This window comes from Nomia melanderi, chromosome 6, assembly GCF_051020985.1.
Source record: "Nomia melanderi isolate GNS246 chromosome 6, iyNomMela1, whole genome shotgun sequence".
In the NCBI taxonomy this organism is placed as follows: Eukaryota; Metazoa; Arthropoda; class Insecta; order Hymenoptera; family Halictidae; genus Nomia; species Nomia melanderi.
The window spans coordinates 17,566,174-17,590,255 of NC_135004.1; the positions used below are offsets into that span (position 1 = coordinate 17,566,174).

At 43.5% G+C, this 24,082-nt stretch overlaps 1 protein-coding gene across 3 annotated transcripts in view; it reads left to right on the plus strand.

The window, feature by feature from the left end:
- The window catches only part of LOC116430196 (phospholipid-transporting ATPase VD), a 50,772-nt gene extending 28,346 nt beyond the window's left edge, over positions 1–22,426 (plus strand). The window contains exons 5-18 of one of the 3 annotated variants that reach the window (XM_031983995.2): positions 13,052–13,327; positions 14,164–14,332; positions 15,160–15,513; positions 16,216–16,511; positions 16,945–17,115; positions 17,280–17,577; positions 18,220–18,652; positions 19,029–19,420; positions 19,541–19,828; positions 20,162–20,413; positions 20,490–20,594; positions 20,677–20,864; positions 20,946–21,107; positions 21,267–22,426. In XM_031983995.2, the coding sequence (XP_031839855.1) occupies positions 13,052–13,327; positions 14,164–14,332; positions 15,160–15,513; positions 16,216–16,511; positions 16,945–17,115; positions 17,280–17,577; positions 18,220–18,652; positions 19,029–19,420; positions 19,541–19,828; positions 20,162–20,413; positions 20,490–20,594; positions 20,677–20,864; positions 20,946–21,107; positions 21,267–21,309 (3,427 nt within the window). In that variant the 3' untranslated portion in view covers positions 21,310–22,426. Of the gene's footprint in view, positions 1–13,051; positions 13,328–14,163; positions 14,333–15,159; positions 15,514–16,215; positions 16,512–16,944; positions 17,116–17,279; positions 17,578–18,219; positions 18,653–19,028; positions 19,421–19,540; positions 19,829–20,161; positions 20,414–20,489; positions 20,595–20,676; positions 20,865–20,945; positions 21,108–21,266 lie in introns of those variants that run through there. The other 2 variants (XR_012998826.1, XR_004235673.2) reach the window with 2 other exon arrangements.
- Positions 22,427–24,082: the final 1,656 nt, after the last annotated feature.

Sequence of the window (24,082 nt, forward strand, 5' to 3'; positions counted from 1 at the left end):
AATAAATAATTCATTGAGAGGAGAATGAGCACTGTTTTGGGCTTCGTGATGATATTGGTTTCAACCCTTGACTAGAATGAATAATTAATTGATAGGGAAATTAGTATTGCTTTGGGCTTCATTTTCAACCCTTGACTAGAATGAATAATTAATTGATGGGGAAATTAGTATTGCTTTGGGCTTCATTTTCAACCCTTGACTAGAATGAATAATTAATTGATAGGGAAATTAGTATTGCTTTGGGCTTCATTTTCAACCCTTGACTAGAATGAATAATTAATTGATAGGGAAATTAGTATTGTTTTGGGCTTCATGGTGATATTCGTTTGAGCCCTTAACTCGAATGAATAGTTCACTGATAGGGAAATTATTGTTTTGGGTTTCAAGATGATATTCGCTTGAACTCATAACTCTAATAAATAATTAATCACTAGAAAAATCAGTATTGTTCTGTTCGGAGAAGACAATGTGGAACACCGAAATCAATCTTCATTCCACGATTGCTCTCGCAACGGCTCTTATCGAAGCTGTATTATCCTCGATGAGTTAGTGAAAAGAGGAAGAGGAATTCCGTGCTTATCGTTAAGTACACGTTTACCTTAAAAGCCAAATATTGATAACGGAAAGATAATATTTAATTGCAACAACGGAGCATATGTAGCCGTCGAGACCCCCGAAATATTGGAAAACAAATTGCGTAACCGCCAAGAGAACATTAAACCACCTTTTATTTCGAAGTTATAAATACATACCCATCAATCTATATTCAATTACACTCGGAGACAGTATCGCTCGCGTTGAGAACCACTGCACTAGAATCCCGCGAGATGACCCGCTGAAATAGCCATAGCGATTCGCGCAGTTTCTGACGCGAGATTCGCCGCGAGAAGTTAATACAAAGAAGAGTATTCTTGTTCCATTGTTTGCACGTGCCTACACGGTTGCTCGGCGAGGTAAAGTTGATACTCGAAATTACAATGCAGTTTTCAGAAGTTTGTTTTGCCATTGTTTGTTCATTGTTACCGTGCCTCCCGTCCGAGGCGGGGAAAAACAATACTCTCAAACGCACCGGCGTGTCAGTTCGGTATTGTCCGGCGGTACGTACGCGTAGATAACTTCGGTGAGGTGTCGGCAGGGAAGAAGAGGAGGAATAATGGCGGTCAATAGAGGGAGGAGGGTATACGAGTACACGCGGAGAGCCGACGGTGTTTGAATATCTTTAGTGTTCCTATAATAGTCACCATTCGAGGACAGTAAGACGGTAAACAGGTTCCGCGGTAAACAGGAACGACGATTACCGCAATTTCGCTGTCTTATTATTCGCCGAGGCTGTCAACCGATTCCGCTATCCATTGTACAGCGGCAGATCGACGGGGGTTTAGTTAAAAATTAGCGGACACGCGAGAAGCTGTATCGGAACGAGTCAATCGCTCTTATCGACGATCTACAGACAGACAGAGGCTTAAAAACCGACAGATTTCAAGACACCGAAAAACCTATCAATCTCAATCACCGCCGCGTTAACAGCGATATCGGCGCGGTCATTCGTCAAATTATGGCAGCTATCATCGACGTATCTGCTCTTTAACGCGAGCGACATTCATTCTTCATCCTCGCTTCAAGAAAGGCAATCATCTACTCGTAGATTTAAATCGATTGTGACACTTGTCATCTAAAGCTTGACTCGTTGACAGTATCTTCCATTAGAAGTAAATAACATTAATTGCTAGAACAATGGGAAACAAGGAGACTACATGCTGATCTCTCGAAATCATTTGCAACTTAGTCTAAATATGAACGTTTCATCCGAAATGTCGCAAAGGGTTAACACGTGGTATGCCAAGCAATTTTGCCGAGAAAAATATAGAAAATGAAGATAATGCAGCATCAACTTATATAATTGAATTACGTTTATTATTATTATTATTACACATTTATCTTGTCGAGTATCACTGCATTAGATGGTATCACTCGTAACATAGAAAAGTTTTCAGACAATCATAGTTTAAGTTGGAAAACTAAGTCGTAAACAAATGATTTAATTACTCGAACAGCAACAGATCAGAACATAGTTTCCTATTTTTCTAGTTCAAGCAATTGATATATAATCTAGCTACATCTGCTGACAGTTTTGTATATTTCAAAGAATCTTCGTCCGTGAAGGGTTAATGAATTATAGTAATTCGATTTGTTGGCGTTCAACGTGTTAACCCTTTGCATAATTTTCAATTCAATATTAAACCTCGTGTAACGTATCAACACATAAAACGTCGAAGTAAAATAGTTCTGTCTCTTAATTTATAGAGGATAATCAATTGTGTTAGTTGCGAAAAATATCGTTAATATTCAGTCAGAAAGTAGTGAATACTTTTCATGAAAAATATTGTCCAGTGCAAAGGGTTAATATTGTAATTGAAATTTACGAAGTGACATTCATGGAACTCAGTTGCCCTCGTTGCCGATTCCCTCTTCCGGGGATGGTTTCGAGGGTGAGAAATTTCGGGGTCAGACCTGGAATTATTCGAGCGACGCGAATACTCGCGATGATAGCGCACGCTCCGCGCTCGTCGGCCGCGGCGCTGGGAAGCGGAGGAAGGCACGGCAATAAAACCGGTTGCCGTGTCCCTCGAGCCGTTTTCCTCGTTTCTTTCCTGGATACGACGAACGCGAGAGAGCCGGTGCTGCGCGACAATGAAACCTATCGTTCCAGCCGTGCCTCATTCGTACGCCGGCGGACTCTTCGTTCTTTGATCCGCGACGGGGAGGCGTGGCCGGTCAATTAATAAAACATTCGGTGCGGTAGAAGGAAACGGAATAATTCCCAGTATTCCCGGCAACGGTACCGGACTTGCGACCGAGTCCAATGTAATTCAACTCTTTTCCAGCCGCGCCTCGGTTTCTTGAGGATCCGCTCGGCGAGCTGAAATTCTACGGCTGAAAATTCACTTTAACACTGGAACTACCGAGAATTTAATACGACTAACACACTGCGCACCGGTAACGAGAAATCTCTTATATTGATTTGAGAATTTAAATTAATAGATTTAATGGATTGTTTGTAAATAGCTGGTGGTAATCAGTGTATCGAGAGCAGAGAATTATAATGTGAATTTCCATAATTGCGTCGTGAATTGGCTTAAATTGTCGCGAACGCTTGGAATATTCAATTTCCGTCAAATTGACGGGTTTTATGGATAGATAGGAGATAGGAAAGAATGTTGTTTTATATAAGGATCGATACGATAAACGAATGGATGCATATTCTACGAATTCCCAATCTCGTAAAGGTCCTCCCACGCGTCGGCCACTTCATTTTTAATAGAAGGAAGATCGTAGGATAGGGAATAATCGAATTTCCATTGAAAATCTCGTAAAACCGTCCGCGTAACAGAGCCGAGAGCGGACGACGACGGCGAACGCCGGCCCATCGATTTATCGGAGCCAGGTAAACATTTTATCGCCAGGGTTATGAATGCAATCACGTAAAAAGCGGCCGTGTCTCTCAATTACCCAATTTCAAGGCCGAGCGCATCTTTATCGGCGAGCAGATAAAGGCGCGCCGATACACGCAGCGCGATCCCGATTGGATCGAACGTCGTTCGCCAGACGGCGAGGTGCTGTTGGATGCCAGCCTGCTGTGACACATAGTTGTACAAACATGTTTGCTTCTGCGACAGTCATCCTCGCAATAGTTATCCTTTCTCTAAATATTTCCTATTTTTCCTCTGTTTCTGTCTCATCTTCAGCCGCCTGAAACTCTCACCTCCTACTGACCCCTTGAACTCCGAATCATCCTCGCCCTATCTCATCCCCTATTTTTTCTTTTAAAAAGGACTAAATCGAGCAGACTTGGTTCAGCACTGTCAAACCGCAACCATCGAAATTAGATCTTAGTATACACAGTGTAAAAGGCGACCTCGCCACGCGTCGAAAACCTTTGTAATAAAACCTCCCTTGAAAATAACTAAGTGTCGCACTCATTTCCACGACTAGGAATACAACCGTGCGCTACCTTAACCCTTTGCACTCGAGCAGATGAACAGGAATTATTAATCATTCCGCGTCGGAATTCCTACATTACGCTACTGTTAACTTATTCATCTTATCAAGCATTTCTAGTCGACAGCAGTTATCTCGCGTATTGTCATTTCTGTCAAGCAGAAGCGTCGGACATCGGTGACCGACACGGCATTTGCGTTAATGGACGCGCTGAAACGACGCACAGTGGTCGAAACTTCGAAATTCGACTGCTTACGTAACGAACATTGGTTACCGATGTATCTCGAAGTAGTCTCTACTATACAAAATGATTTTCATTTCGAAAACAACAGTTTTCTGCGAGTTAATTCTGTTTTCTATTCATTTAACGTCGAAATCGAAACGCAAAGTTATATTTTTCAACCCTTTGCACTCCATTCTTGCTATGGTGATATTGTAAGATGAGTTGGTAACTCCATTTTTAATTAAGCATAAGTTTAACCTGATTCCTAGTTGCTGAGAAGTCATATTAAAAATTGCTGCAAGTAAAAAGTGCGAAGTTATCGAGTTTTGCGCAGAAAACGGCCGTTCGGCCGCACAGCGCGGCGGATCGACGCCCACGCGATCCTACGCGGCCGATCGAAACTAGATCCGACGCGAGAACGCTCGATGGGGAAACTATCGCGCGCTATTTTTACGCCGTGGACACTTTGTCTGCGCGTCGATGTTGCAGCAATGTCAATTCATTACGCGCGCTGCTGTTTACTCGAACAGGCTCGTTTGTCTTTCGCCGTTTATCACGTTCGCCATTGGTTCATTCATTACTTTTGCTACTTAACACTTCGCTCGCTGACTGCCGGTTAATGGATTTTTAAATGTCGGTGATTAATAGCCGAGAGTCTAAATTCGTTTCGTCTACTCACGCGTGTAAAACAGCGAACGTTGTCGTTCTGCCTCTCGGTGTTAGCGAACCAAGATCGGGAGGAGTGAAATGGAACGACGAGGCAAAAGTCGCAACGACTACGGCCCTGAGTAACGGTCGACCCCCATAAAACACGAGGGATCTGGACTTCGTCACTCGACGAAACGAAACCTATTTCTTCTGAAATCCTTGAGAGACCGATGTCCAGGACCCACAAACGGTATTTTCACTTCTCTCCGTAACGGGGAACCACCATTAACCCTTAGCAGTCCTATGTCAGAGTCGACATTCTATTTTATTTCGACCTCTACCTGTTTTAACAATTTTTTCTATATTTATTTGTATCACAATTGTACCATTTGAAGATAACATTTCAATGACTCCCAAATATTCTTGAATAAATAAATAGAGCATCGTATTAAGCTGTAATTGAATGAACTAACGTGAACTTCAAAGCGAGAGAACAACAGCAGTTTGGACCGCAAAGGGTTAACCCTTTGCCTTACAATAACTCGTCAGACTTTGGTGTAGATTTTAAACAGAATCGAGCAAGCGTGAAGATTATTCGACCATTTTGAATGAAATATTATTCTTCTGTTATCAATTATTATATCTTAGAGCAAAGATTGATATACAATTCTGTAACACGATGTCCTTTAGAGCTCCGTAATATTCAGAATCTTGCGAACTATACAAAATTCCTGTCAAAGACACATTCCTTGGAACACAGACATCGCGATGACGTATAAATGATTTGTAATATAGAATCCCAGAGAAAATAACTACCTTTCTTTCGCATGAAACAATGATCACGGCGCTCTCGTGGCGTTAAACGGCCGCTGACGTCACCGATTACATCAGTTTAAGCGTGGAATCGGTATCGTGTCACACTTGCCCGCATATCTCACCCACGTTGCCCTCACGTTACACACGGCCGTTCGGCCGGCTCCGGAATAAATTAGCCAATCAAACGGAGAGCATCTCCAGGGAATTCTTCGAGCGTAACGTCCTTCATCCTGATCACGGATCGTGTCGAAAAGAGCATCATTCCGTTCCGAAGAATTATTCTTGCGGCGGGACTCGTCTTTAACTCGCTCGTGCCGTGAATACCGACACGCCTTGCTCACGACGCTCTTGAAATCGTGGTCCACCTACAGAGGGAGCGTGTTTCACCGAAAAATCGTTTTTAACTTTCGTCTCTGGCGTCCTCATATAAGGACATACTAAATAAATACTTGTATCTAAATTCGGTAAATTTCATTGTTTGTAAACCTCATATTGTCACAACCATAGATTCTGTTTGACGATGTGTCCTTTAAAGTTCCTTTCCCCTATGAAAATATTATAAACCGAGCTTTTCTAGGCCAGCCTTGTTCTAGTCGTATTCCTCTCACTTTATGTAACAGGTGTAATACGTCGTATATTCTACGGTTGTCCTTATCCCTTCATTTTGGACAAAATCCCGACACGTCCCTAAGTCTAGGGAGCTTTCTGAACCCGTGACATCTCTTGACCATTCGCAAGCCACATCTTCCCTCAGCTTTCTCTTTCACGCTCCACCGACTTGCGAATGTCCTGTACTAAGTTTAGTGGTGCTCTGACAAAAATATGCCGCACAATTGGCATGAACGTAACCGAGACACCCTGTATATTTAGGAATAACGTCAGAGGATACGCAACCGGAGACCGTCTAATCAATAGCAGGCGGTTCTTTCCTCGTGTAGCACCTTCGGAAAACGTGTTCACGGGTGATTCGTTAGCCTCGAGCCTTATCTCCCCTAATTAACGACGATCCAGCGAGCTTTCGTCACAACTCAGCGACTTTCCGCGATCGTCCTCCGGCACTTCGGATCCTCGTCCCATTTTTGGCATGCGGAGTCCATCGATCAAACGGCGCGCGGGAATTAAGATTCATCGCTTTATCGACGAGCATTGATTTCCTCGTTCGCCGGAGATCGACGCGCAACGCGAGGCTCGAAACTGCGATATCTCGAAACGGCACACGGCCGACGCATGACATGGATAAACAGCGTTCCAACGAAACGATTAACTTTATTACCATCGCGCGACCGTTTGCACGGTGAAATTCGGTTAGGTAACGCGATCGCGCGCGTTATGCGCGAATCGAGTGCAAAAACAGTGACGTATCGTCGGAATGTCCCGATGGACAGCCCAATTCGGTCGTCGAGCGAATATTACGTACATAATCGATTCATCGAACGATAGCCGTTACTTTTTCACGGAGAAACGCGCGAACGAACGCTCGGATTGTCACGTACGCGAGATTGAAACGCGAAACGAACTCGGTAATCGAGTCGAAACGGCGAACGAGTGTTTCAAGGTACGAGCCTTCGCGAAATTCATAGTTCAATTCGTAATTCGTTCAGGGATTCATAGTTCAATTATACGCTCGGCGTTTTTCTAGGAATACGTCGATCTCCGGAGACAATCGTCGCCGCAATCGACCGCGCTGAAATTTGTTTAGCAAATTAACGAAGGAATCGCGATGGTGGTCGCAATGATGTTGCATTATTTAACTGTACGCTATCTGCGACACAGCCCCGTTGCATAAACGAATTCCTAAGGCTACCCGGCGGCCCCCTTGTCGCCGCGGCCGACTTATCAGCGGCTCGTTATCGCGGAAATTTTAAACAGGCTTCTCCTCGTTCGCGGACAGTATCGCGATATTCAATATTCGACACTACGACGGTTAGTTTCGAGGATATTTCATTTATTCGACGACACTTCGATCGTTGAACTTTGTTCGGCGAAAAAGACGACGCGAGGAAATTAGTGGAGAGCGATGAAGAGGTAGAAGTGGAAACTTATTAATCAACTTCTCGATGTTGTAGCAACCCTTTGCTATATGACTCGTTCCGACTTTGTCCTGTCAAGAGGAAATTTTAACCTCAGAATTTCGAGAGCCCGATTAGACAAATCTTTCCATTATGTAATATTCAAATGTCAACGTTGTTTGCTACTATATATGTAATCAACGACTGGCTTTAGTTAGAATAATCTAGAAACCTCACTCGTTGCGACAGGTTGTTAAAAATAAATAAATTCGTATTTCCCTTTTCATTCTTCCTTCGTCTTTCCAATTTTTCACGGAAACGATACCTCAAACGGAAGAAACATTGCAAATTTCCTTGTCACGTTTGCGTATGGGATTGTCTGTTGTCAGCTGATTGCGACGTCGATTGCAGAACATCCTGCGTGAAGCTTGTTCTCCGCAGAAGGACTCGGAGAGCGGAAGTGTCTCTCTAAGGAACAACCTTCCACGGCGACGCGGCTCCTTCTACGAGAGAATAATTAAGAGTCGCGCGGCGAGCGCGACCAATCTCTTTAAACGTGAGACGAGAAAAAAGAACAGCGTGGATGGTTACTCCTTTGTGCACCGTTAACCGTTCATCCTTGAAACTGTAATAATAATGCCGACCGTTGTGTTCCTCCGGCGGATAGGAGGCGCGTCGCGCGGCCTCGAGGATAAGAAAATGCAAATTCGAACGGTTTCGGTTGATTACTTGATTCCAGCGCCCACGTGACGCAATATCGATACCTAGAAGTCCTTGTGTACTCTGGGGATTCCGCCGCGAGAATTTAAATAAGAACGGTACCTTCGCTATTTCGAAGAACTCTTGGACCTTGAGTTGTTCAATATTTTCTAATAGGTGACTAGGAGTTAACTAGATTAATAGCAAAGAGGAATTAGGTAGATTAGCAATGGTTCCTTTATAATCTTCAGAACACTCGTTCTGTTTAACGCTAAAACTATCCAGCAACTAGATCAATTGATTTTCAATTCTTCATCAAAATTAGAACAATAGTTCCTTGAGATTCAATGGATCTAGTCTCGTACAGACGCGGTAATTTCATTGACAATCTTCCACAATAACGCCTTCACAGTTCAAAAACTCGCAAAATAATTCTCTAATCGATTTGCCCGATAGTTTTAGCGTTAAGGGTTTCCACTGAAGGACCAGAGGGCAGCGACAAAAATGGCTTCACACTTCCGTCGAAGTAGAACACTCCAAGATACCGTTAAAGTCGAAGATAAAGTCAGAACTTCCAACACGCGGCAGTTTCCGTTTAAGTCTTCCTTGCGCACCGTCATAAATCGTCGTCGTATTTGTTTCCTAAGAGTCGGCGGTCTTAAAGAATAGTCGTGGCAGGCCGTCTGCTGCCGCATTTCAACAAATCAGAAGGAAAACCGTTCGCAACTCCCGCCGTACCCGGCGACCGCCAGGGAGCTACTATTTTTGACCCGAAAGCGTAAATCTCGCGGGAACCGTCGAGATTCTTTCCGCCGATGGGAACCGTTACGTCGCAGTTTCCGTAATACTTCAGGAAAGAAGTTCGGCGCTGCTTCGACTTGCGCCGGCGTTACACGCGTGAAATGTAACCGAGTAACGGGCTGTGGCACGCGGCCACATTGATTCAAATGCGACGAAAGGGAGGACGCAGGTTCGTTTCGCTTTCCTGTTCTGCGAATCGTTGCGGCGACAGTTTCCTCGCACGAAATTTGATGAATTCAGACGTTCATTGTAGTATTCGAGTCGAAGCTATTTGTTTTTAGGATCATTTCGAATATTCAATGCTTTTGAGATATTAACACTAGCTTTACGGAACCCGTCAATTTGACGGATGTAGCATTTTTTAATTATTTATCTAGTATCAGTTTAAGTCGATTTTGATTCGTAATTATGCGAATACGCATTGCAATAGTCTGGTTTTGAAGTTATAATTTTCGCGATTTGTATAGACGAACATGTAGTTTTCTGAAAACGATAGAATAAAGTTTAGAATAAACGTCCGTATATCTAGTGTTAATAATTGTGAAACAAAACAATCGAAACCAGTCGTTTTGACTGGTACTTAATAAAATTATTATGACAAACTTATAAAATTTTCAGTTCAGTATTAAACCTTGTGTAATGTATCAGCACATAAAACATCGAAGTAAAATACTTCTGTCTCTGAATTTATAGAAGATAATCAATTGCGTTAGTTGCGAAAAATATCGTTAACATTCAGTCAGAAAGTAACGAATATTTTTAACGAAAAATACTGTCAAGTGCAAAGGGTTAAGTCAGTCTCAAGGAATGTTGGCATGTGAAATGAAAAACTGCCCGAGTGTAAAGGGTTAACAGCGTCACACCCGTGAACACCGTAGCAATCTCTTTCTCCCGAGCGAAGAATCTGATTGGTCTTATTTAGATTCGAACGGGTTCGCGTGAGACTCGATCATCTTCAGTTTCCACTGTCAGTCCTTTTATAGAATTGGAAAGTCTGCGAGCGCGGCCGTGTTGTTTACATTTGCATGATTGTTTTCACTTATTCGTGGAAGATCGATGTAGAAGCGACGCGCGTGGTCGCCGGATCTCGCCGATCCGATCGCGTGTACCCCCGTGTCTGAAGGTCGGCGCCTGATGCGCTGAAAAATGGCTTTCTCGCGGGTCAAATCGCGGACGTCAGTTTGAGGTCAGCTTCGTTTTTGCTCAATGGGACGATGTATTTGTTCAAGTGGACGCGCGATAGCGTCTCGTTAAAGGTATAATAAAGGGAGACGCGGAGGTCAAACGGCGTATAGATCAATGATCCCTATCTCGCGACAGAGAAAAAAAGTGTGTAACGTTGACCTCTTGAATGAAGTCTGGGTCGGATTTGATCACCCATCGCGGTTCCATTGGTTCTCCTACATCGGCGGGAGCGATGAAAAAATGGTGTCACATCAGTTGAACGTCGGAACGGGCCTTGAAATCGCATCAGCGCGCTCATCTATGCAAGGTGTCGTGTCAACGGTCGTTATAGGGGGTGATCGCTTTATAGAGTGATTTACGCGAGCGGTAGAAATCTCGCATCTCTCTTCGTCGCGACTCGATCATTTCGAAACGAAACTTCCTTCGAAAACGACTCTAGACGCGTTACAAAGCGTTTAGATTCGCTGATACAAAGAGATGCATTCAAAGTAATTACTAGTTGATCGAAGTTGGTATATGTTACGTATGAAATTCGTATACAACGGCCGTTATAGAGGGTGATCGCTTTATAGAGTGATTTACGCGAGCGGTAGAAATCTCGCATCTCTCTTCGTCGCGACTCGATCATTTCGAAACGAAACTTCCTTCGAAAACGACTCTAGACGAGTTACAAAGCATTTAGATTCATTGACACAAAGAGGTGCATTGCAGATTTATTTCGAAGTAATTACTAGTTGATCGAAGTTAGTATATGTTACGTATACAACTGTACCACGTGACTCTCAGTCACATATGAAAATAAAAGGAACGATTAAAATGTTATTGTATTTGTTTATAGAGTCCAATTTTTAGAAGCCAAAAAATCCTTTGAAAACACAATATGAAATAATCGAAAAATTTAAGTAAAGAGTTCAAATGTGACTCTAAGTCACATCGCGGTCCGATTAGGGTCAAATAAAATATATTTAGAATTTCGATTGCACCTACATAAAATCTGAAACCATTTGAAATCAGAACTACCTCAATGCCAGCCACTTTCCGTAAGAACACGCTTTCATCGATGCACGTACACGAAATCGAAACAGCTTCGGCCGCGCCACTGGCAGTAGTAACAGCCAGTATCTGATCCGGCCCGGAAACGTGAATCAAAGTTCCCGGCGCGGGTACTCGAGAGAAAAGTGGACGTCGGCTGCACAGAGCGCAGAAGGAATTCCCGTGGAATTTCTGCGTCTTTTGTCGTCCGGCGATTTCTCGTCATCCGAGTAACATTCTCTCGGACCGTACTGTTGCCAGAGGGAGCGGAGATCGGGGACGAGATGTTCCGAGCAGCCTTTCCGTCGATAATGCGGCTGTCAGAAAGAAAAACGGTCGCGCGCGCGACATTCGATACAATGCAGGTCGCTCGGCGACATGCGGGAAAACCGATTCGAGGGAACCCGTCGTCGGTTCTCGGCACGCGAAAGCCGGGAGAAACGCGAAACGTAATTGCGCCCGGTGAATCGGTCCATGGAAATCGAAATCAGACGGAAATTTCATTACCTCGTTCACCGCCGCGACACGGGCCGGGCATAAACAATCGGACACGACGCGATTGTTCGCGATGAAGCGTTTATTAACGGCGCAGTTCGTTAATCGAGAATTCGTAACTCAGACAATTGACCGTTATTACTCCGCCGGTGAATGCGCCGTGTTCACCGCGCCTGTTAAAACGCGTTGACACGTGTTGCAGTGTAACGGAATTACTGGTAATAATAGCGTTGTTCGAGGATCATTAAATTTGTTCGAATTTGGAGAGCCATTCCGTGTAGTTGAACCGAACACGCGCGGGATTATCAAACTTTTCAGCGGGTTCCAATTAACACTTTGCACTCGAGGGTTTTTCATTAGGAATATTCAACATTCTTCGATGAGATACAATGTTCTTTAACACTAGAACTACCGTATCAGAATGATTGATTTCGATTTTTTTAGCAATTATTGATATCTCTGACGCATTGAGTATTCGAAATGACTTTGAAAATAAATAGTTTCGTTTCAGTACTATAATGAATGTCTGAAGAAACTGAAAATAATCTATTGTTACAATTTTTATAGGAATTTCATATTAATCCAAATGCTTGGTAGTTCTAGTGTTAAAACTAATTAATGAGAGAACATATATAAATTAAGAACAAAAGTTTATTTCAATATTCCACATATTGATGCATCATACAAAGCTTAATATATATAAGACTTCATAATTTTTCAAATCAAATCGGTGACTGAGAGTCACCTCTCGAGTGCAAGGGTTAAAACCTCTCGAAGCTTCGTCGAACTTTTCGCATCGAGCTTCGAAGAATCATGCTGTCGATTAATGAAGTATTATAGTGTGCTAAGAAACTTCTATTTTCGTGGTAACAAAAGCTTTGCGAGGATCTTGAAAACTGTAAATTCGAAGGGCGGGCAATTAAGATGTATACTCGTGTAACTTCATCAATTAAAATCGATTTAATCAGTTACAGAATAACACGGATAAAGGTTCGATACGCGTCAAATTGACGCGTTCCGTAAACCCAGTGTTAAATGTTTCATTGTATCGAATCGCGGACAGTCGAGTCCGTTTCGAACGTTTAACTTCGCAGCGCAGCGGCGAAGCGTGCTTTTAACGATTCCACGGTTCGCTTGATTGCAGGGAAGACGACAGGTATGCAAAGGTGGCGTGGAAAGACGTGAAGGTCGGCGACCTGGTTCACCTCTCGAACAACGAACTAGTGCCGGCCGACGTGTTACTCCTGCGGAGCAGCGATCCTCAGGGCTTAGCTTACATCGACACCTGCAACCTCGACGGCGAGACCAATCTGAAGCAGCGGCAAGTGGTCAGGGGTTTCGTCGATCTGCAGGACACCTTCCAGCCGGCCAAGTTCCGATCGGTGATCGAGGTCGATCAACCTAGCACTAGAATCTATAGGTACCGATAACGTTTCCTTCTCTTTGTTTCGATCGAACGATCTATCACACTGCGAGTTATCTCCACTTGTATCTTATTCTTTCGATTCAACAATGATACTATATTAATTGTTAATTATTTGTAACACTGATTCCTCATTGATTTGGATGTCCTTGGAACATATCGTTGATTCTGAACTTTGCCCTATGTTACCGCCACGTTGTCTCAGTTTTCTAGATAGTTGGGAACGTATGTTGAAAGATATGTTTCTACGCAATGGGAAAGTTTAGTGATTCATAACTTTGGACTGACATTCGCTTCCGAAGTGTTTGAAGTTAGTGTGCAGAAGATTGGTATTAATAATGTATGTTAACACTGGAACTACCGTACAAGATGACTGGTTTCGATTGTTTTGTTTAGCAATTGTCGATATCTTCGAAGCATTGAATATTCGAAATGGTTTTGAAAATAGTTTCATTTTAGTACTACAATGAATGTCTGAAGAAACTGAAAATAATCTATTGTTACAATTTTTATAGGAATTGCATATTAATCGTATCAAATGCTCGGTAGTTCTAGTGTTAAGATCAAGGTCACACGAGGGTTAACGAATCTTCTAGAGAACAAAGGTCGAGAGGTGATAACGTGTACATTGAAAAGTTCAGAATGACGAGTTCGGTAACATACTTCAAGCTCATCGAAATCGATGAGGAATCAGTGGTGTAAATAATTCCTCAGATGTGTTACGAGCACGAAGGAGTAAGATATTTATCGACAGACTCGCTCAGATATCGTTCGCGATCGATCGGCAGCTAAAGAGAATGAAACTCGCGGAAGACTGACGACGACTGTTTCAGGTTTCACGGAGCAGTCGTTCACCCGAACGGCGGCAGAGTACCTGTTTCTACGGAAAACCTCCTACTCAGGGAATGTTTGCTAAAAAATACCGACTTCGTGGAGGGCATAGTGATATACGCCGGCCACGAGACGAAGGCGATGCTTAATAACGGCGGACCCAGGTACAAGGTACGTCGAGGATCCTCTCAATTGCGTCACACGTTTACATTACAGAACACACTTAGCCAGACTTCATCCCGACGAGAGCAAATCCTGAACTCGGAACTTCGAGAGCCAAAATTGACGCTAGAACTACCGAGCATTTAATGCGATCGATATGCAATCTCTATAAAAATTGTGACAATAGATTATTTTCAGTTTCACAAGGTGTATTCATAGTATCCAAGTGAAACTATTTATTTCTGAAGTCACTTCAAATATTCAATGCTTTTAAGATATTAACCCTTTGCACTCCGTTGACATTGTAAGATAAGTTTATAACTTCGTTTTCAGTCAAACATAACTTTCAAATGTACACTCGCTTTTTTAATGACAAAGCAGGGTCTTAAATCTTTTACTGGACCGCGAGAAAAGCGTGTACGTGACTGCGTGAATTTTGCCTATGGACGAAAGATGCGAGTGAGAAGGGTGCAAGGGTGAGAAAGACAGATCGAATGTTGGCCTTCGTGATATTAAGTTGTATTTTTACGTGTTGTCCACATTGTTTCTCTATCTCATTAAATACATATATATATCCTAATTCTCTTTTTACCGAAGATCCACATTTTCAATATCTATAATAATAGTAGCCCCACTATAAACTTGGGCGCTCGTCCGGGATCACTATATAATTTAACTTTAACAATTTACTTTAATAGTTAGTAATACGATTGGATATGATCTATGATATATTGGTAGCGACGGAGCCATTAATAGCCCTACAATACTAACCAAACGGAGCGAGGCTTGTTCATTAGTAGCGTTTCCCGTAAGATTACCGAGGGAATCTTTTCCAGCGTTCCAGGCTCGAGAAGCAGATGAACAGGGACGTGGTGTGGTGCGTGGTGATCCTGCTGCTGCTGTGCGTGGTCGGCGCGATCGGTTGCAGGCTCTGGCTGGCCGGTTACTCCAGCCTGTCGTTCGTCCCCTTCATCCCTGTCCTCCAGGAGCCGAGCTACGAGAGCATGCTGACCTTCTGGACGTTCGTGATCATCCTGCAAGTGATGATCCCGCTGAGCCTGTACGTGACCATAGAGATGGCGAAAGTGGGCCAGGTTTATCATATCGGACACGACGTGGCGTTATACGACGCGGACACAGATCGCTCCGCTGAATGCCGGGCGCTCAACATCACGGAGGAATTGGGTCAGGTGAGCAGATTGATCGGTCTCGGTCGCTTGGTACATGGATCGGGAGGCGATCCTTTATTTCCTCCGTGAATAGGCTCCTATGTATACATAGCGACGGTGGAACCTCGGTTATCCGAACTGAGGACAAGCTGGATCGTGTTTGGGTTATCGAATAGTTCAGAACTTCAACCCTCGCGTTAACCTCTTGGACTATGATCTCTTTCTCAACTCTGATCGATACGGCTACTTTGTCATTAATAATTTATTGGGAAAAGAGAAAACTTCTATATGTTGTGCCTATATTTCCTTTTAAGTACACTAGTTGATTACAGGATAATATTTACTTTGAATTCGAATGAACTGAGTAATATATTTGTTGAATCACGTTAAAAATCTTCAGGATTCTCACTCGGTGTAGGGCAAGGGGTTAACGCGTGTTTTTAAGAAAGTGTATTGAAACTATGGAAACTCTGAATTGAATTAAAGCGATCTAAAATAATCAGATTTATGTAACGACCAACGGAAGATGTAATCGTTGAATTAGAATCCAAGGTTGGATCTAAGCGATTTGCAATTATTGTCAATGTTTTACTTGGTTAAGTTAGCTCTATATCTCGAGAAGTATTGATGCTAGGTCTTTCATTCAAATGTGTTCTTCGTGACACGGTAGACTATGACTGGTTCGGATAATGGAAATTTAAATTTTTGTGTGCACGCATACAGGTACAGTACGTGTTCTCCGACAAGACCGGCACGCTCACCGAGAACAAAATGCTGTTCAGACGGTGCGCGGTGGGCGGGCAGGACTACTCGCACACCGGGGAGGGTGAGAATTTGGTGCCCTCCTCGCGGCTGAAGGAGGACCTGCTGATAGGTACATTTAGACACCATCTACAAGAACTGCTAGTCGTATTAGCGATATGTAATACTGTTGTGGTCAATTCTCAACCTCATTACGACACCATGAACTCCAGCGGGGTGATCGAGGAGCCGCAGAAGAATGGGGACGAGACCGGAAGGTGCGTAACAATCTCTTTCCCCATTGTTCCTCGATACAAATGGCGTTCAAAAGTTCCTGATCGCCTTTGAAACTTTCCTTATAGAATAGACTTTGGGGACTTTTCTTTGTTATGGCGTACAAAGGATTGCATTAGTGGATACTGTACTCTATTCTTTATCACTAGAACTACTGGGCATTTAATACGATTGATATAGTTCTAGTGTTATAGATATTTTTTAGAAATTAATTCAATTGTCCAAAGGTCAAAAAATGCTTGTTTTCTATTGTAATAAGAATTTAATGTATACTATTATTTCGTGGCTATACCCTTTGCATCAATGACAGCGACACATCAATGTGACTCAACTCCAAAAACGACTTGGGAAATTTTGAACGCTGTAGACTGGATTTGAATGGACATCCTTATTTTCGCTTTTACACTGATCCTGCAGGTACACGAGAATGATAGAGACCAGAAGTTTAACCCCGTCTCCGGTCATTCCGTTGTCGACGCTGTCGCATCCAGCGAACAACCTCGAGGACAACGTGTCGTCGATTTCTTCAATGGTGGAGATGGAGTCTGTCCTTAATCATTCCTCGAAACTTCCTAATAAGCTACCAAGGTATCGTCTACTTAATTTTCATTCGAATACAGTCGAACTCGAATGTCTTCTATGTCTCGAATCCGATTTCAAACCTAACCGTAAAGCGAATCGTAAGTTAATGAGAGTCTCAAGCCGGGCAACCGGCGTTGCAATAATTTCGCTAATGGAATAATTGTTTCCAGGCCAAAATTCCTAAACGTGACGTCGATACCAAGCTTAGGAATGGGACTGTTGGGAAGGAAACTGTCGCCGAACGGAGCGCAGAAGAGACGCAGCCCGTTGAGTCCCGTTACCGACGCTGCCAGGAAGAACGGAGACGTATTGTTACCCACGGCGGCGATTTACGAGGCGGAAAGCCCCGACGAGCTCGCTTTGGTGAACGCGGCTCGCGCGTACGACGTGAAACTGTTGAAACGCACCGCGCGTAGCGCGATCGTGTGCCTGCCGGACAAATCTATCCTCACTTTCGAAATACTTCACGTAAGCTTGTCATGAATAAACTTCGCGCGTGCGATTATCCCCCGCTTCTCCGACGGATCACTTTCTCCGACGCTTATCGAACAGATTAGAGACTCCAGCTTCTTCGTACTGCTACCATCCCGGTCTATGCGATAAGAACTGACGAGTGTTCCATTAGGACTTCGTAATCGACTCGCGTCTTCTTTGTACTTACATCTGTCGAAACACTGTTAACACGTTAAGCGCCACGAAAATCTTAAGCATTTTCCCATGGAGTCTTTCGTAGCAAAAAAAGGTATGAATAATTATGAATTGTTTGGCGTTGAATGTTTGCGTTACACTATTATCAATTTAGTTGCCTTATTAAATATTTTTATTTCACGTCGTTTGTCTTGTATGTTACGATTGTTTTTTAGTCATTCAGAAGCGTCAGTCGCCAGTGACTGACATGGCGCTTAACGTGTTAAACAGCAGTGTTCTTATAAACGGCTCTTTTCTTTCTAAGAATATTTAAGTAGGCTGAATCGTTCTGCGTCTGCATGCAACGATGAGGACTCACGCGAGAAAGTGAATCGGAGGAGTACTGGATGCCAGCACTATCCGTAACGAACTTCGAAACCGTACAATCTGGCCTGTCCATAACGGGTGCATCGTGAATTGCAGGTGCTGCCATTCGACTCGAACAGAAAGTGCATGTCCATCCTGGTGCGGCACCCACTGACCAACGAGTTGGTGCTCTACAGTAAAGGAGCGGACACGGCAATTTTCTCGTCGCTCACGTCTCAGGAAGAGAACTCCGCCACGACGACGAAAGTCCGCCAGCATTTGCAGTCCTACGCGCGTCAAGGTCTCCGGACCCTGGTGATGGCCAAGAAATCCCTGACCGCGCAGGAATACGAAACTTGGCGGCAAACGCATACCGAGGCTGAACTCGCGATGGAGAACCGAGAGCATCGCATCAAAGACTCGTACGCGAACCTCGAATCTCACTTGACCCTTCTCGGCGCGACCGGGATAGAGGACAAGCTTCAGGCTGGCGTGCCGGAGACTATGGCTAACCTGGTCGCGGCAGGGATTGTCGTTTGGGTCTTGACAGGTAGCTAATTACTGAACAGATCAGTTTAACCCTTTGCACTCGGAAGCATTTCGCTAGAAATATTTAACATTTTCTAACTAGACGAAGATCAACTCAAAAAGACTGAATCAACTCAAAGAGAAATCACAAGTATTTCACACACCGATGCATTATACACAGTTCAATATTAAATACCAAATTTTATATTCCTATTGCATCGAATCAAGTGACTGAGTCATCTTGCGCAAAGCGTTAATACTAGGACTACCGAAAAGTCGAATTTAGTTTTTTATAAAAAGTAAAGATTCCGATTGATTTATGTAGTAGCTCGAGCGTTACTTTATCAATATACGTCAGAATCGCTGATATCAAAATAACGCTAACTTCGTGTCGGCAGGGGATAAGCCCGAAACTGCGGTGAACATCGCATACTCGGCGCGTCTGTTCTCGCCGGCAATGCAATTGCTGTGGCTGCAAGCGAGGTCCAAGACGGTCGCCGAAGCCTTGATCCGTGGCTACCTAGAGTCCGCGCGCAGAGAGAGCGCGCTTTACGGAAACGAACACAGAGGAATAGATAATATCAGAGAGACGACAATGTACAACCGCGATGCAGCGGAAAATGACGCGCACAGGATAGACAGTCCTTGGCCGAAGCAAAGGGCACTGGTTGTGGACGGGAAAACACTGACCGTCATCCTAGACCCACGTTCAGGATTGACGAGACCGTTTCTCGAGTTGACCAAAACGTGCACCAGTGTGCTAGCTTGCCGAGCGACTCCTCTTCAGAAGGTAAAATCAAATTGTTTCGCGCAGACAGTGACATAGGGGAGAAATCGGGATTCTTCAGGATCACTGTCTAGCTTGTGATCGTTTGTAAAGCAGGTTGTGAATCACTGTGTTACGTTTCAGTCGTATATAGTGCGTATAGTGAAAGAACAGCTGGGGATGAGAACGTTGGCGATAGGCGACGGCGCGAACGACGTTAGTATGATTCAAACGGCGGATGTGGGAGTCGGTATCTCGGGACACGAAGGTACACAAGCCGTCATGGCGGCAGACTTCGCCATTTCACGATTCTCGATGCTTAGCAGGCTTCTCCTGTTGCACGGGCATTGGTGTTACGATCGCTTGGCAAGGATGATCTTGTACTTTTTTCATAAAAATGCTACCTTCGTCTTCCTTGTGTTCTGGTTTCAGGTACAGTATCTCTAACGCGTGTTCCGTTTATTCTATAAGATGGTGCGGGTTCACCGAGTGAAATTCGAGTTTGTGGGAGGAGCTAAGAATGGGCGGAGCGAACGAATGGGAATTGCTCAAAGATGTTTGATCAGTCGCTCTGAAATGAAAGATACTTTTATATTAAAGCAAGTAAACCTTTCTTACAAATTTTTCGTAAAACCATTGGTCTTCTTAAGTAGTGGGCGGTGCCAGCCACGCCCACTTCCCACTCGCTCGGACATGCGCTCTGCGAACCTCAACTTCGCTCGGTAGGGTTGCAATGCTCGTGTTCCAATTGACTGTTTCTCGTAGATATACTGCGGCTTCACTGGAACAGTGATGGTGGACCAAATTTATTTGATGTTGTATAACCTAATGTTCACTTCGATGCCACCCCTCGTGTTGGGCGTGTACGACCGAATAGCTTCGCCCGGCCTACTGATGTCCATGCCACACCTGTACAAAAGGGGACGATTAGGATTAGTCTACCAGCCGCACTCGTTCTGGCTAACGATTGCTGATGCTTTGTATCAAAGTATCGTTATCTTTTTCATAAATCACTCCGTTAGTATAGTCTTGACACAACTGATAATTCCTTGATTATGCATCGCTCTTTAACTCTGGTATTCATACGATTTAGGTGTACTATGACTCGGCTGTAGATATTTGGGAATTCGGAACCACTGTAATGACGTGTTGCATCGTTGTTATGCTTGCCCATGTTGCCATAGAAGTTCGATCTTGGGTAAGTAATCCCTTCTCACGATTTCAACGATTCTCAGTGCAACAAAGATGAACCATTCATTATCCGTTGTTACCATTTTCAGACCATAATCCATCTGTTTGCTATAATGGGGTCGTTGAGCGTGTTTTTTGGATTCTGTTTAATTTACAACGTAGTGTGCGTGAACTGCATGGGCCTACTTTGCTCGTATTGGGTAATGGAGACTGCCGTAATGAGGCACACGTACTGGCTCACCGTAATACTTACCTGTGTCCTGGCACTGCTACCCAGGTACACGTTTTCCATGCACAGCAAAGTATAGAGACCAACGTAGGTATTCTGTACGTTTAACCGTTGTTCCTTTATGTTCAGGTTATTGTACAAAACCATAATATCGACCGTATCCCCGGACCTCACAGAAAATGCCATGTTCAAGGCACTGAAGGCCGGAGGCCATCGACAACGAATCGCTGAGAGAAGCGAGAATAATTTAATCGCTGGTTGGTCCCGCTCGACTCAACATGCTACGATAAGGTACGCGTTCGAACATTGTTGCTAAATTACAAATGATTCAATGCTGAAATTTATTTGAAGTGTCTATTTTGTAAACTTTAGCGAAGTTCCCTAGATACTCTGCAATTTTATATTTCAAAAGATAGCGTTATAGATTGATCCAATGATTTTGTATTCCAGAACTGGAACTAAAAACGATACGTTGACGACTATCGTTGCATGACATACCCTGAAACGTCCAACAAGACTGTCAGCAGCTTACAGCAAGTCCGCGGACACTGTCAAGATTGCTGCTCTAGCGAAAATCTTAAAGAGAGACGCGACGGCGTCGATTTGTCGCATTTCAACTGTGTACTGTTCCTAAGGTTCAAAGAAGTATTGCTAGGAAGTTTACGTTAAGTATATAGTGTGCATCCTCGGTTCTAATCAAAAACCCGTTTCACCGTACCGGAGGCACGTTGCTCGCTGATATCTTGTCGTCTACCGTCGATCGGTTTCGAGTAGTGTTTCTTTAGTTGTTGAATCGAGTGGCTTTAACATTTCCGATTATTGTTCGTTGCATTTGATGGCTGTGACTTTTAGGGACCAAGACTGTTAGTCCGTTAGCAATATCGTCGTCCACCGGCGATTCCAGTGCGAGCTCCATGCGGGACTTGTTCGAGCGCGGGTTGCATATCGAATTAAGTAGAGTGTAATTCAGGTCGTAAGTGTCTTCTTAAGGATAAGAAACAGGAAGTGTGTACATGTAAAACGATCGTAATGTATGCTTGGATGTAATCGTACACAATAATAATATATACTGACCTGCATAACTGGTAAACTCAATGGTGCTATACAGAGATCTTTGGTTTTATGAAAATTATATAAAGACGCTGGTAGACGAATCCTAGGGCGGATACTGTACAGAGCAACTAATTACTTTGTTAATAGATCCTTAGACCTGTTCAGCACATTTTGGACATGTAGCGAACTGTATGGGCCCGAGGATCGCGGATGGCCTGGACCATAAATCACCTTTTCCTTATGGTTCCGTTGTTTTTACCATTACCTCCAAGAATACATTGTCTCGTACCAAGTTAACGTTGTACAAATAGTATAGTTCTGTTGTATATGCAAGCGGAAGTCCTTGTGCGACGTCCTCGAAGCTCGCGACTGTATTATTATTGTAATTTTGGAAACGTACGTGTACAAGCGCGCTCTGCCAGCATAGAAGTTCTATTATACATGTGTATATTCAACATAACCGACGACACGTTGCACGTGTTGACATAGTATTTTGATATACAACTGACAGCAACTGCGTGTATGTAGCGACGATAGTAAACCGAGTGTTCTTTACATTTCTCTGTGATTCATTCAGGTGAAAATGTCTCCACCGATTCCTACGTTCCTATTACGCGAGACTGTTCAATCGTCATCTGCACTTTCGATTTCCAGATCATAGCTGCTTTCGCAATTCCTTTGTCGACATTTCGCAAACCTCGCAATTCCGTTCCGCCAGGGCCATTACAAAATTTCATCAACTTGCCTTATAAACCTTTCAATCTATTACCTTTTGCGTAATAAAATACAGTCATCGATTCATTAGTTGTAAGTAAGCATTCCATTTTTTAATTAGAAATTCATTCTCGCGAGACGCAGAGGTCTTCTGTATTCTCGATAGTTCAACATTTAGAGCATTTAGTTTCCACGGAATTTCGTCTCGCTTCTAGGAGTGTTCCGTTACATTCGCGCCTCTGAACATCGTCTCTCGCGAGTTTCGCTTGACGGTAGCGAACGAGAGCTGTTTGCTCTGCTAGAGATACGTAACGATTAATACGTGCGTAGTGTAAACGACCTTTGCATAAACAAACTTCGCCCAATGAGTCGTAAACACGTAAGAGATACGAGGACGAGAGTGTAAGAAACTACCGTGACACGATAAAATAACAAACAACCGATCTTAGTTAATGGCTGTGTATTTCTTACGAGCGTTTACACTGATTGAAACACCGTTCAGATAGGAAGACGTCTCATCTGTTCTCGCTGTAACCGAAGTCATTTCATGTTCCTCCCCGAACAGAATCAATCAACTTCCAATGATAAATCTTGAGGAGCCTTTACCTGGGAACGTCAACGAGGAATCCTTTCTTTTCTACAGAAGGTAATCTACTTTTCAGATTCTAATTTTATATAAATATACATCTCACAATATTGCTACAGTGCAGTCACAATGCAAGGGGTTGAACACCATGCATACATTACAGAAACATCTTACCAGTGCCAAGTTCTCCGTTACACTGTCTAAAAGTGCCTATCGGTTCGTAGAATCAAATTAACTTTATTTATTTGTCTTTCAATTTATTTTTATTTTTGCAGTTATCTTCTTAGAAATGGGAAAATGGAACGATCGCGCTATTTACAATCTTTTTATGTAAAAATAAAAACCTGTAATTTTGAACTGAAACGGAAGAAGTGCGATCACGCCGCTTGGCACTTTTCGATCGGATTTTTGCAAAGACTCGTGGCACAACGGTTAATATTCAACATTAAACTCTATACTATTTCCCACAGAGTTTGCCTTTGTAGCAAAGAAAAGCAGGAACGATTACGAATTGTTTGGCGTTGCAACGTTTGCGTTACACTATTACCAACTTAATTGCGTTGTTAAACATTTTTATTTCACATCGGTTCTTGTATGTCACGATTGGTTTTTAGTCATTCAGAGGCGTCAGTCACCAGTGACTGACATGGTTAACGTGTCAAAAGACTACATCCCTCCAGGAAAACTATCTCCAACAAACAACTCACAAATCGTCAAAGATCCTCGTTCAAATCTAGAAGCAATTTCGAAACCTCTTTAATCCCTTCCTAAGTAGAAACAGGGTTGAGCACCGTTCGAGTGCCGTGATTCCGAAGCGGGCACAGAAGGCCAGAAGTTGAGAGGCACTGCTCGATGCGGAAACACGAACGCCTGGTGGGGATGGGATCGAAAGGCCGCCCGTGGAGTACCGGGG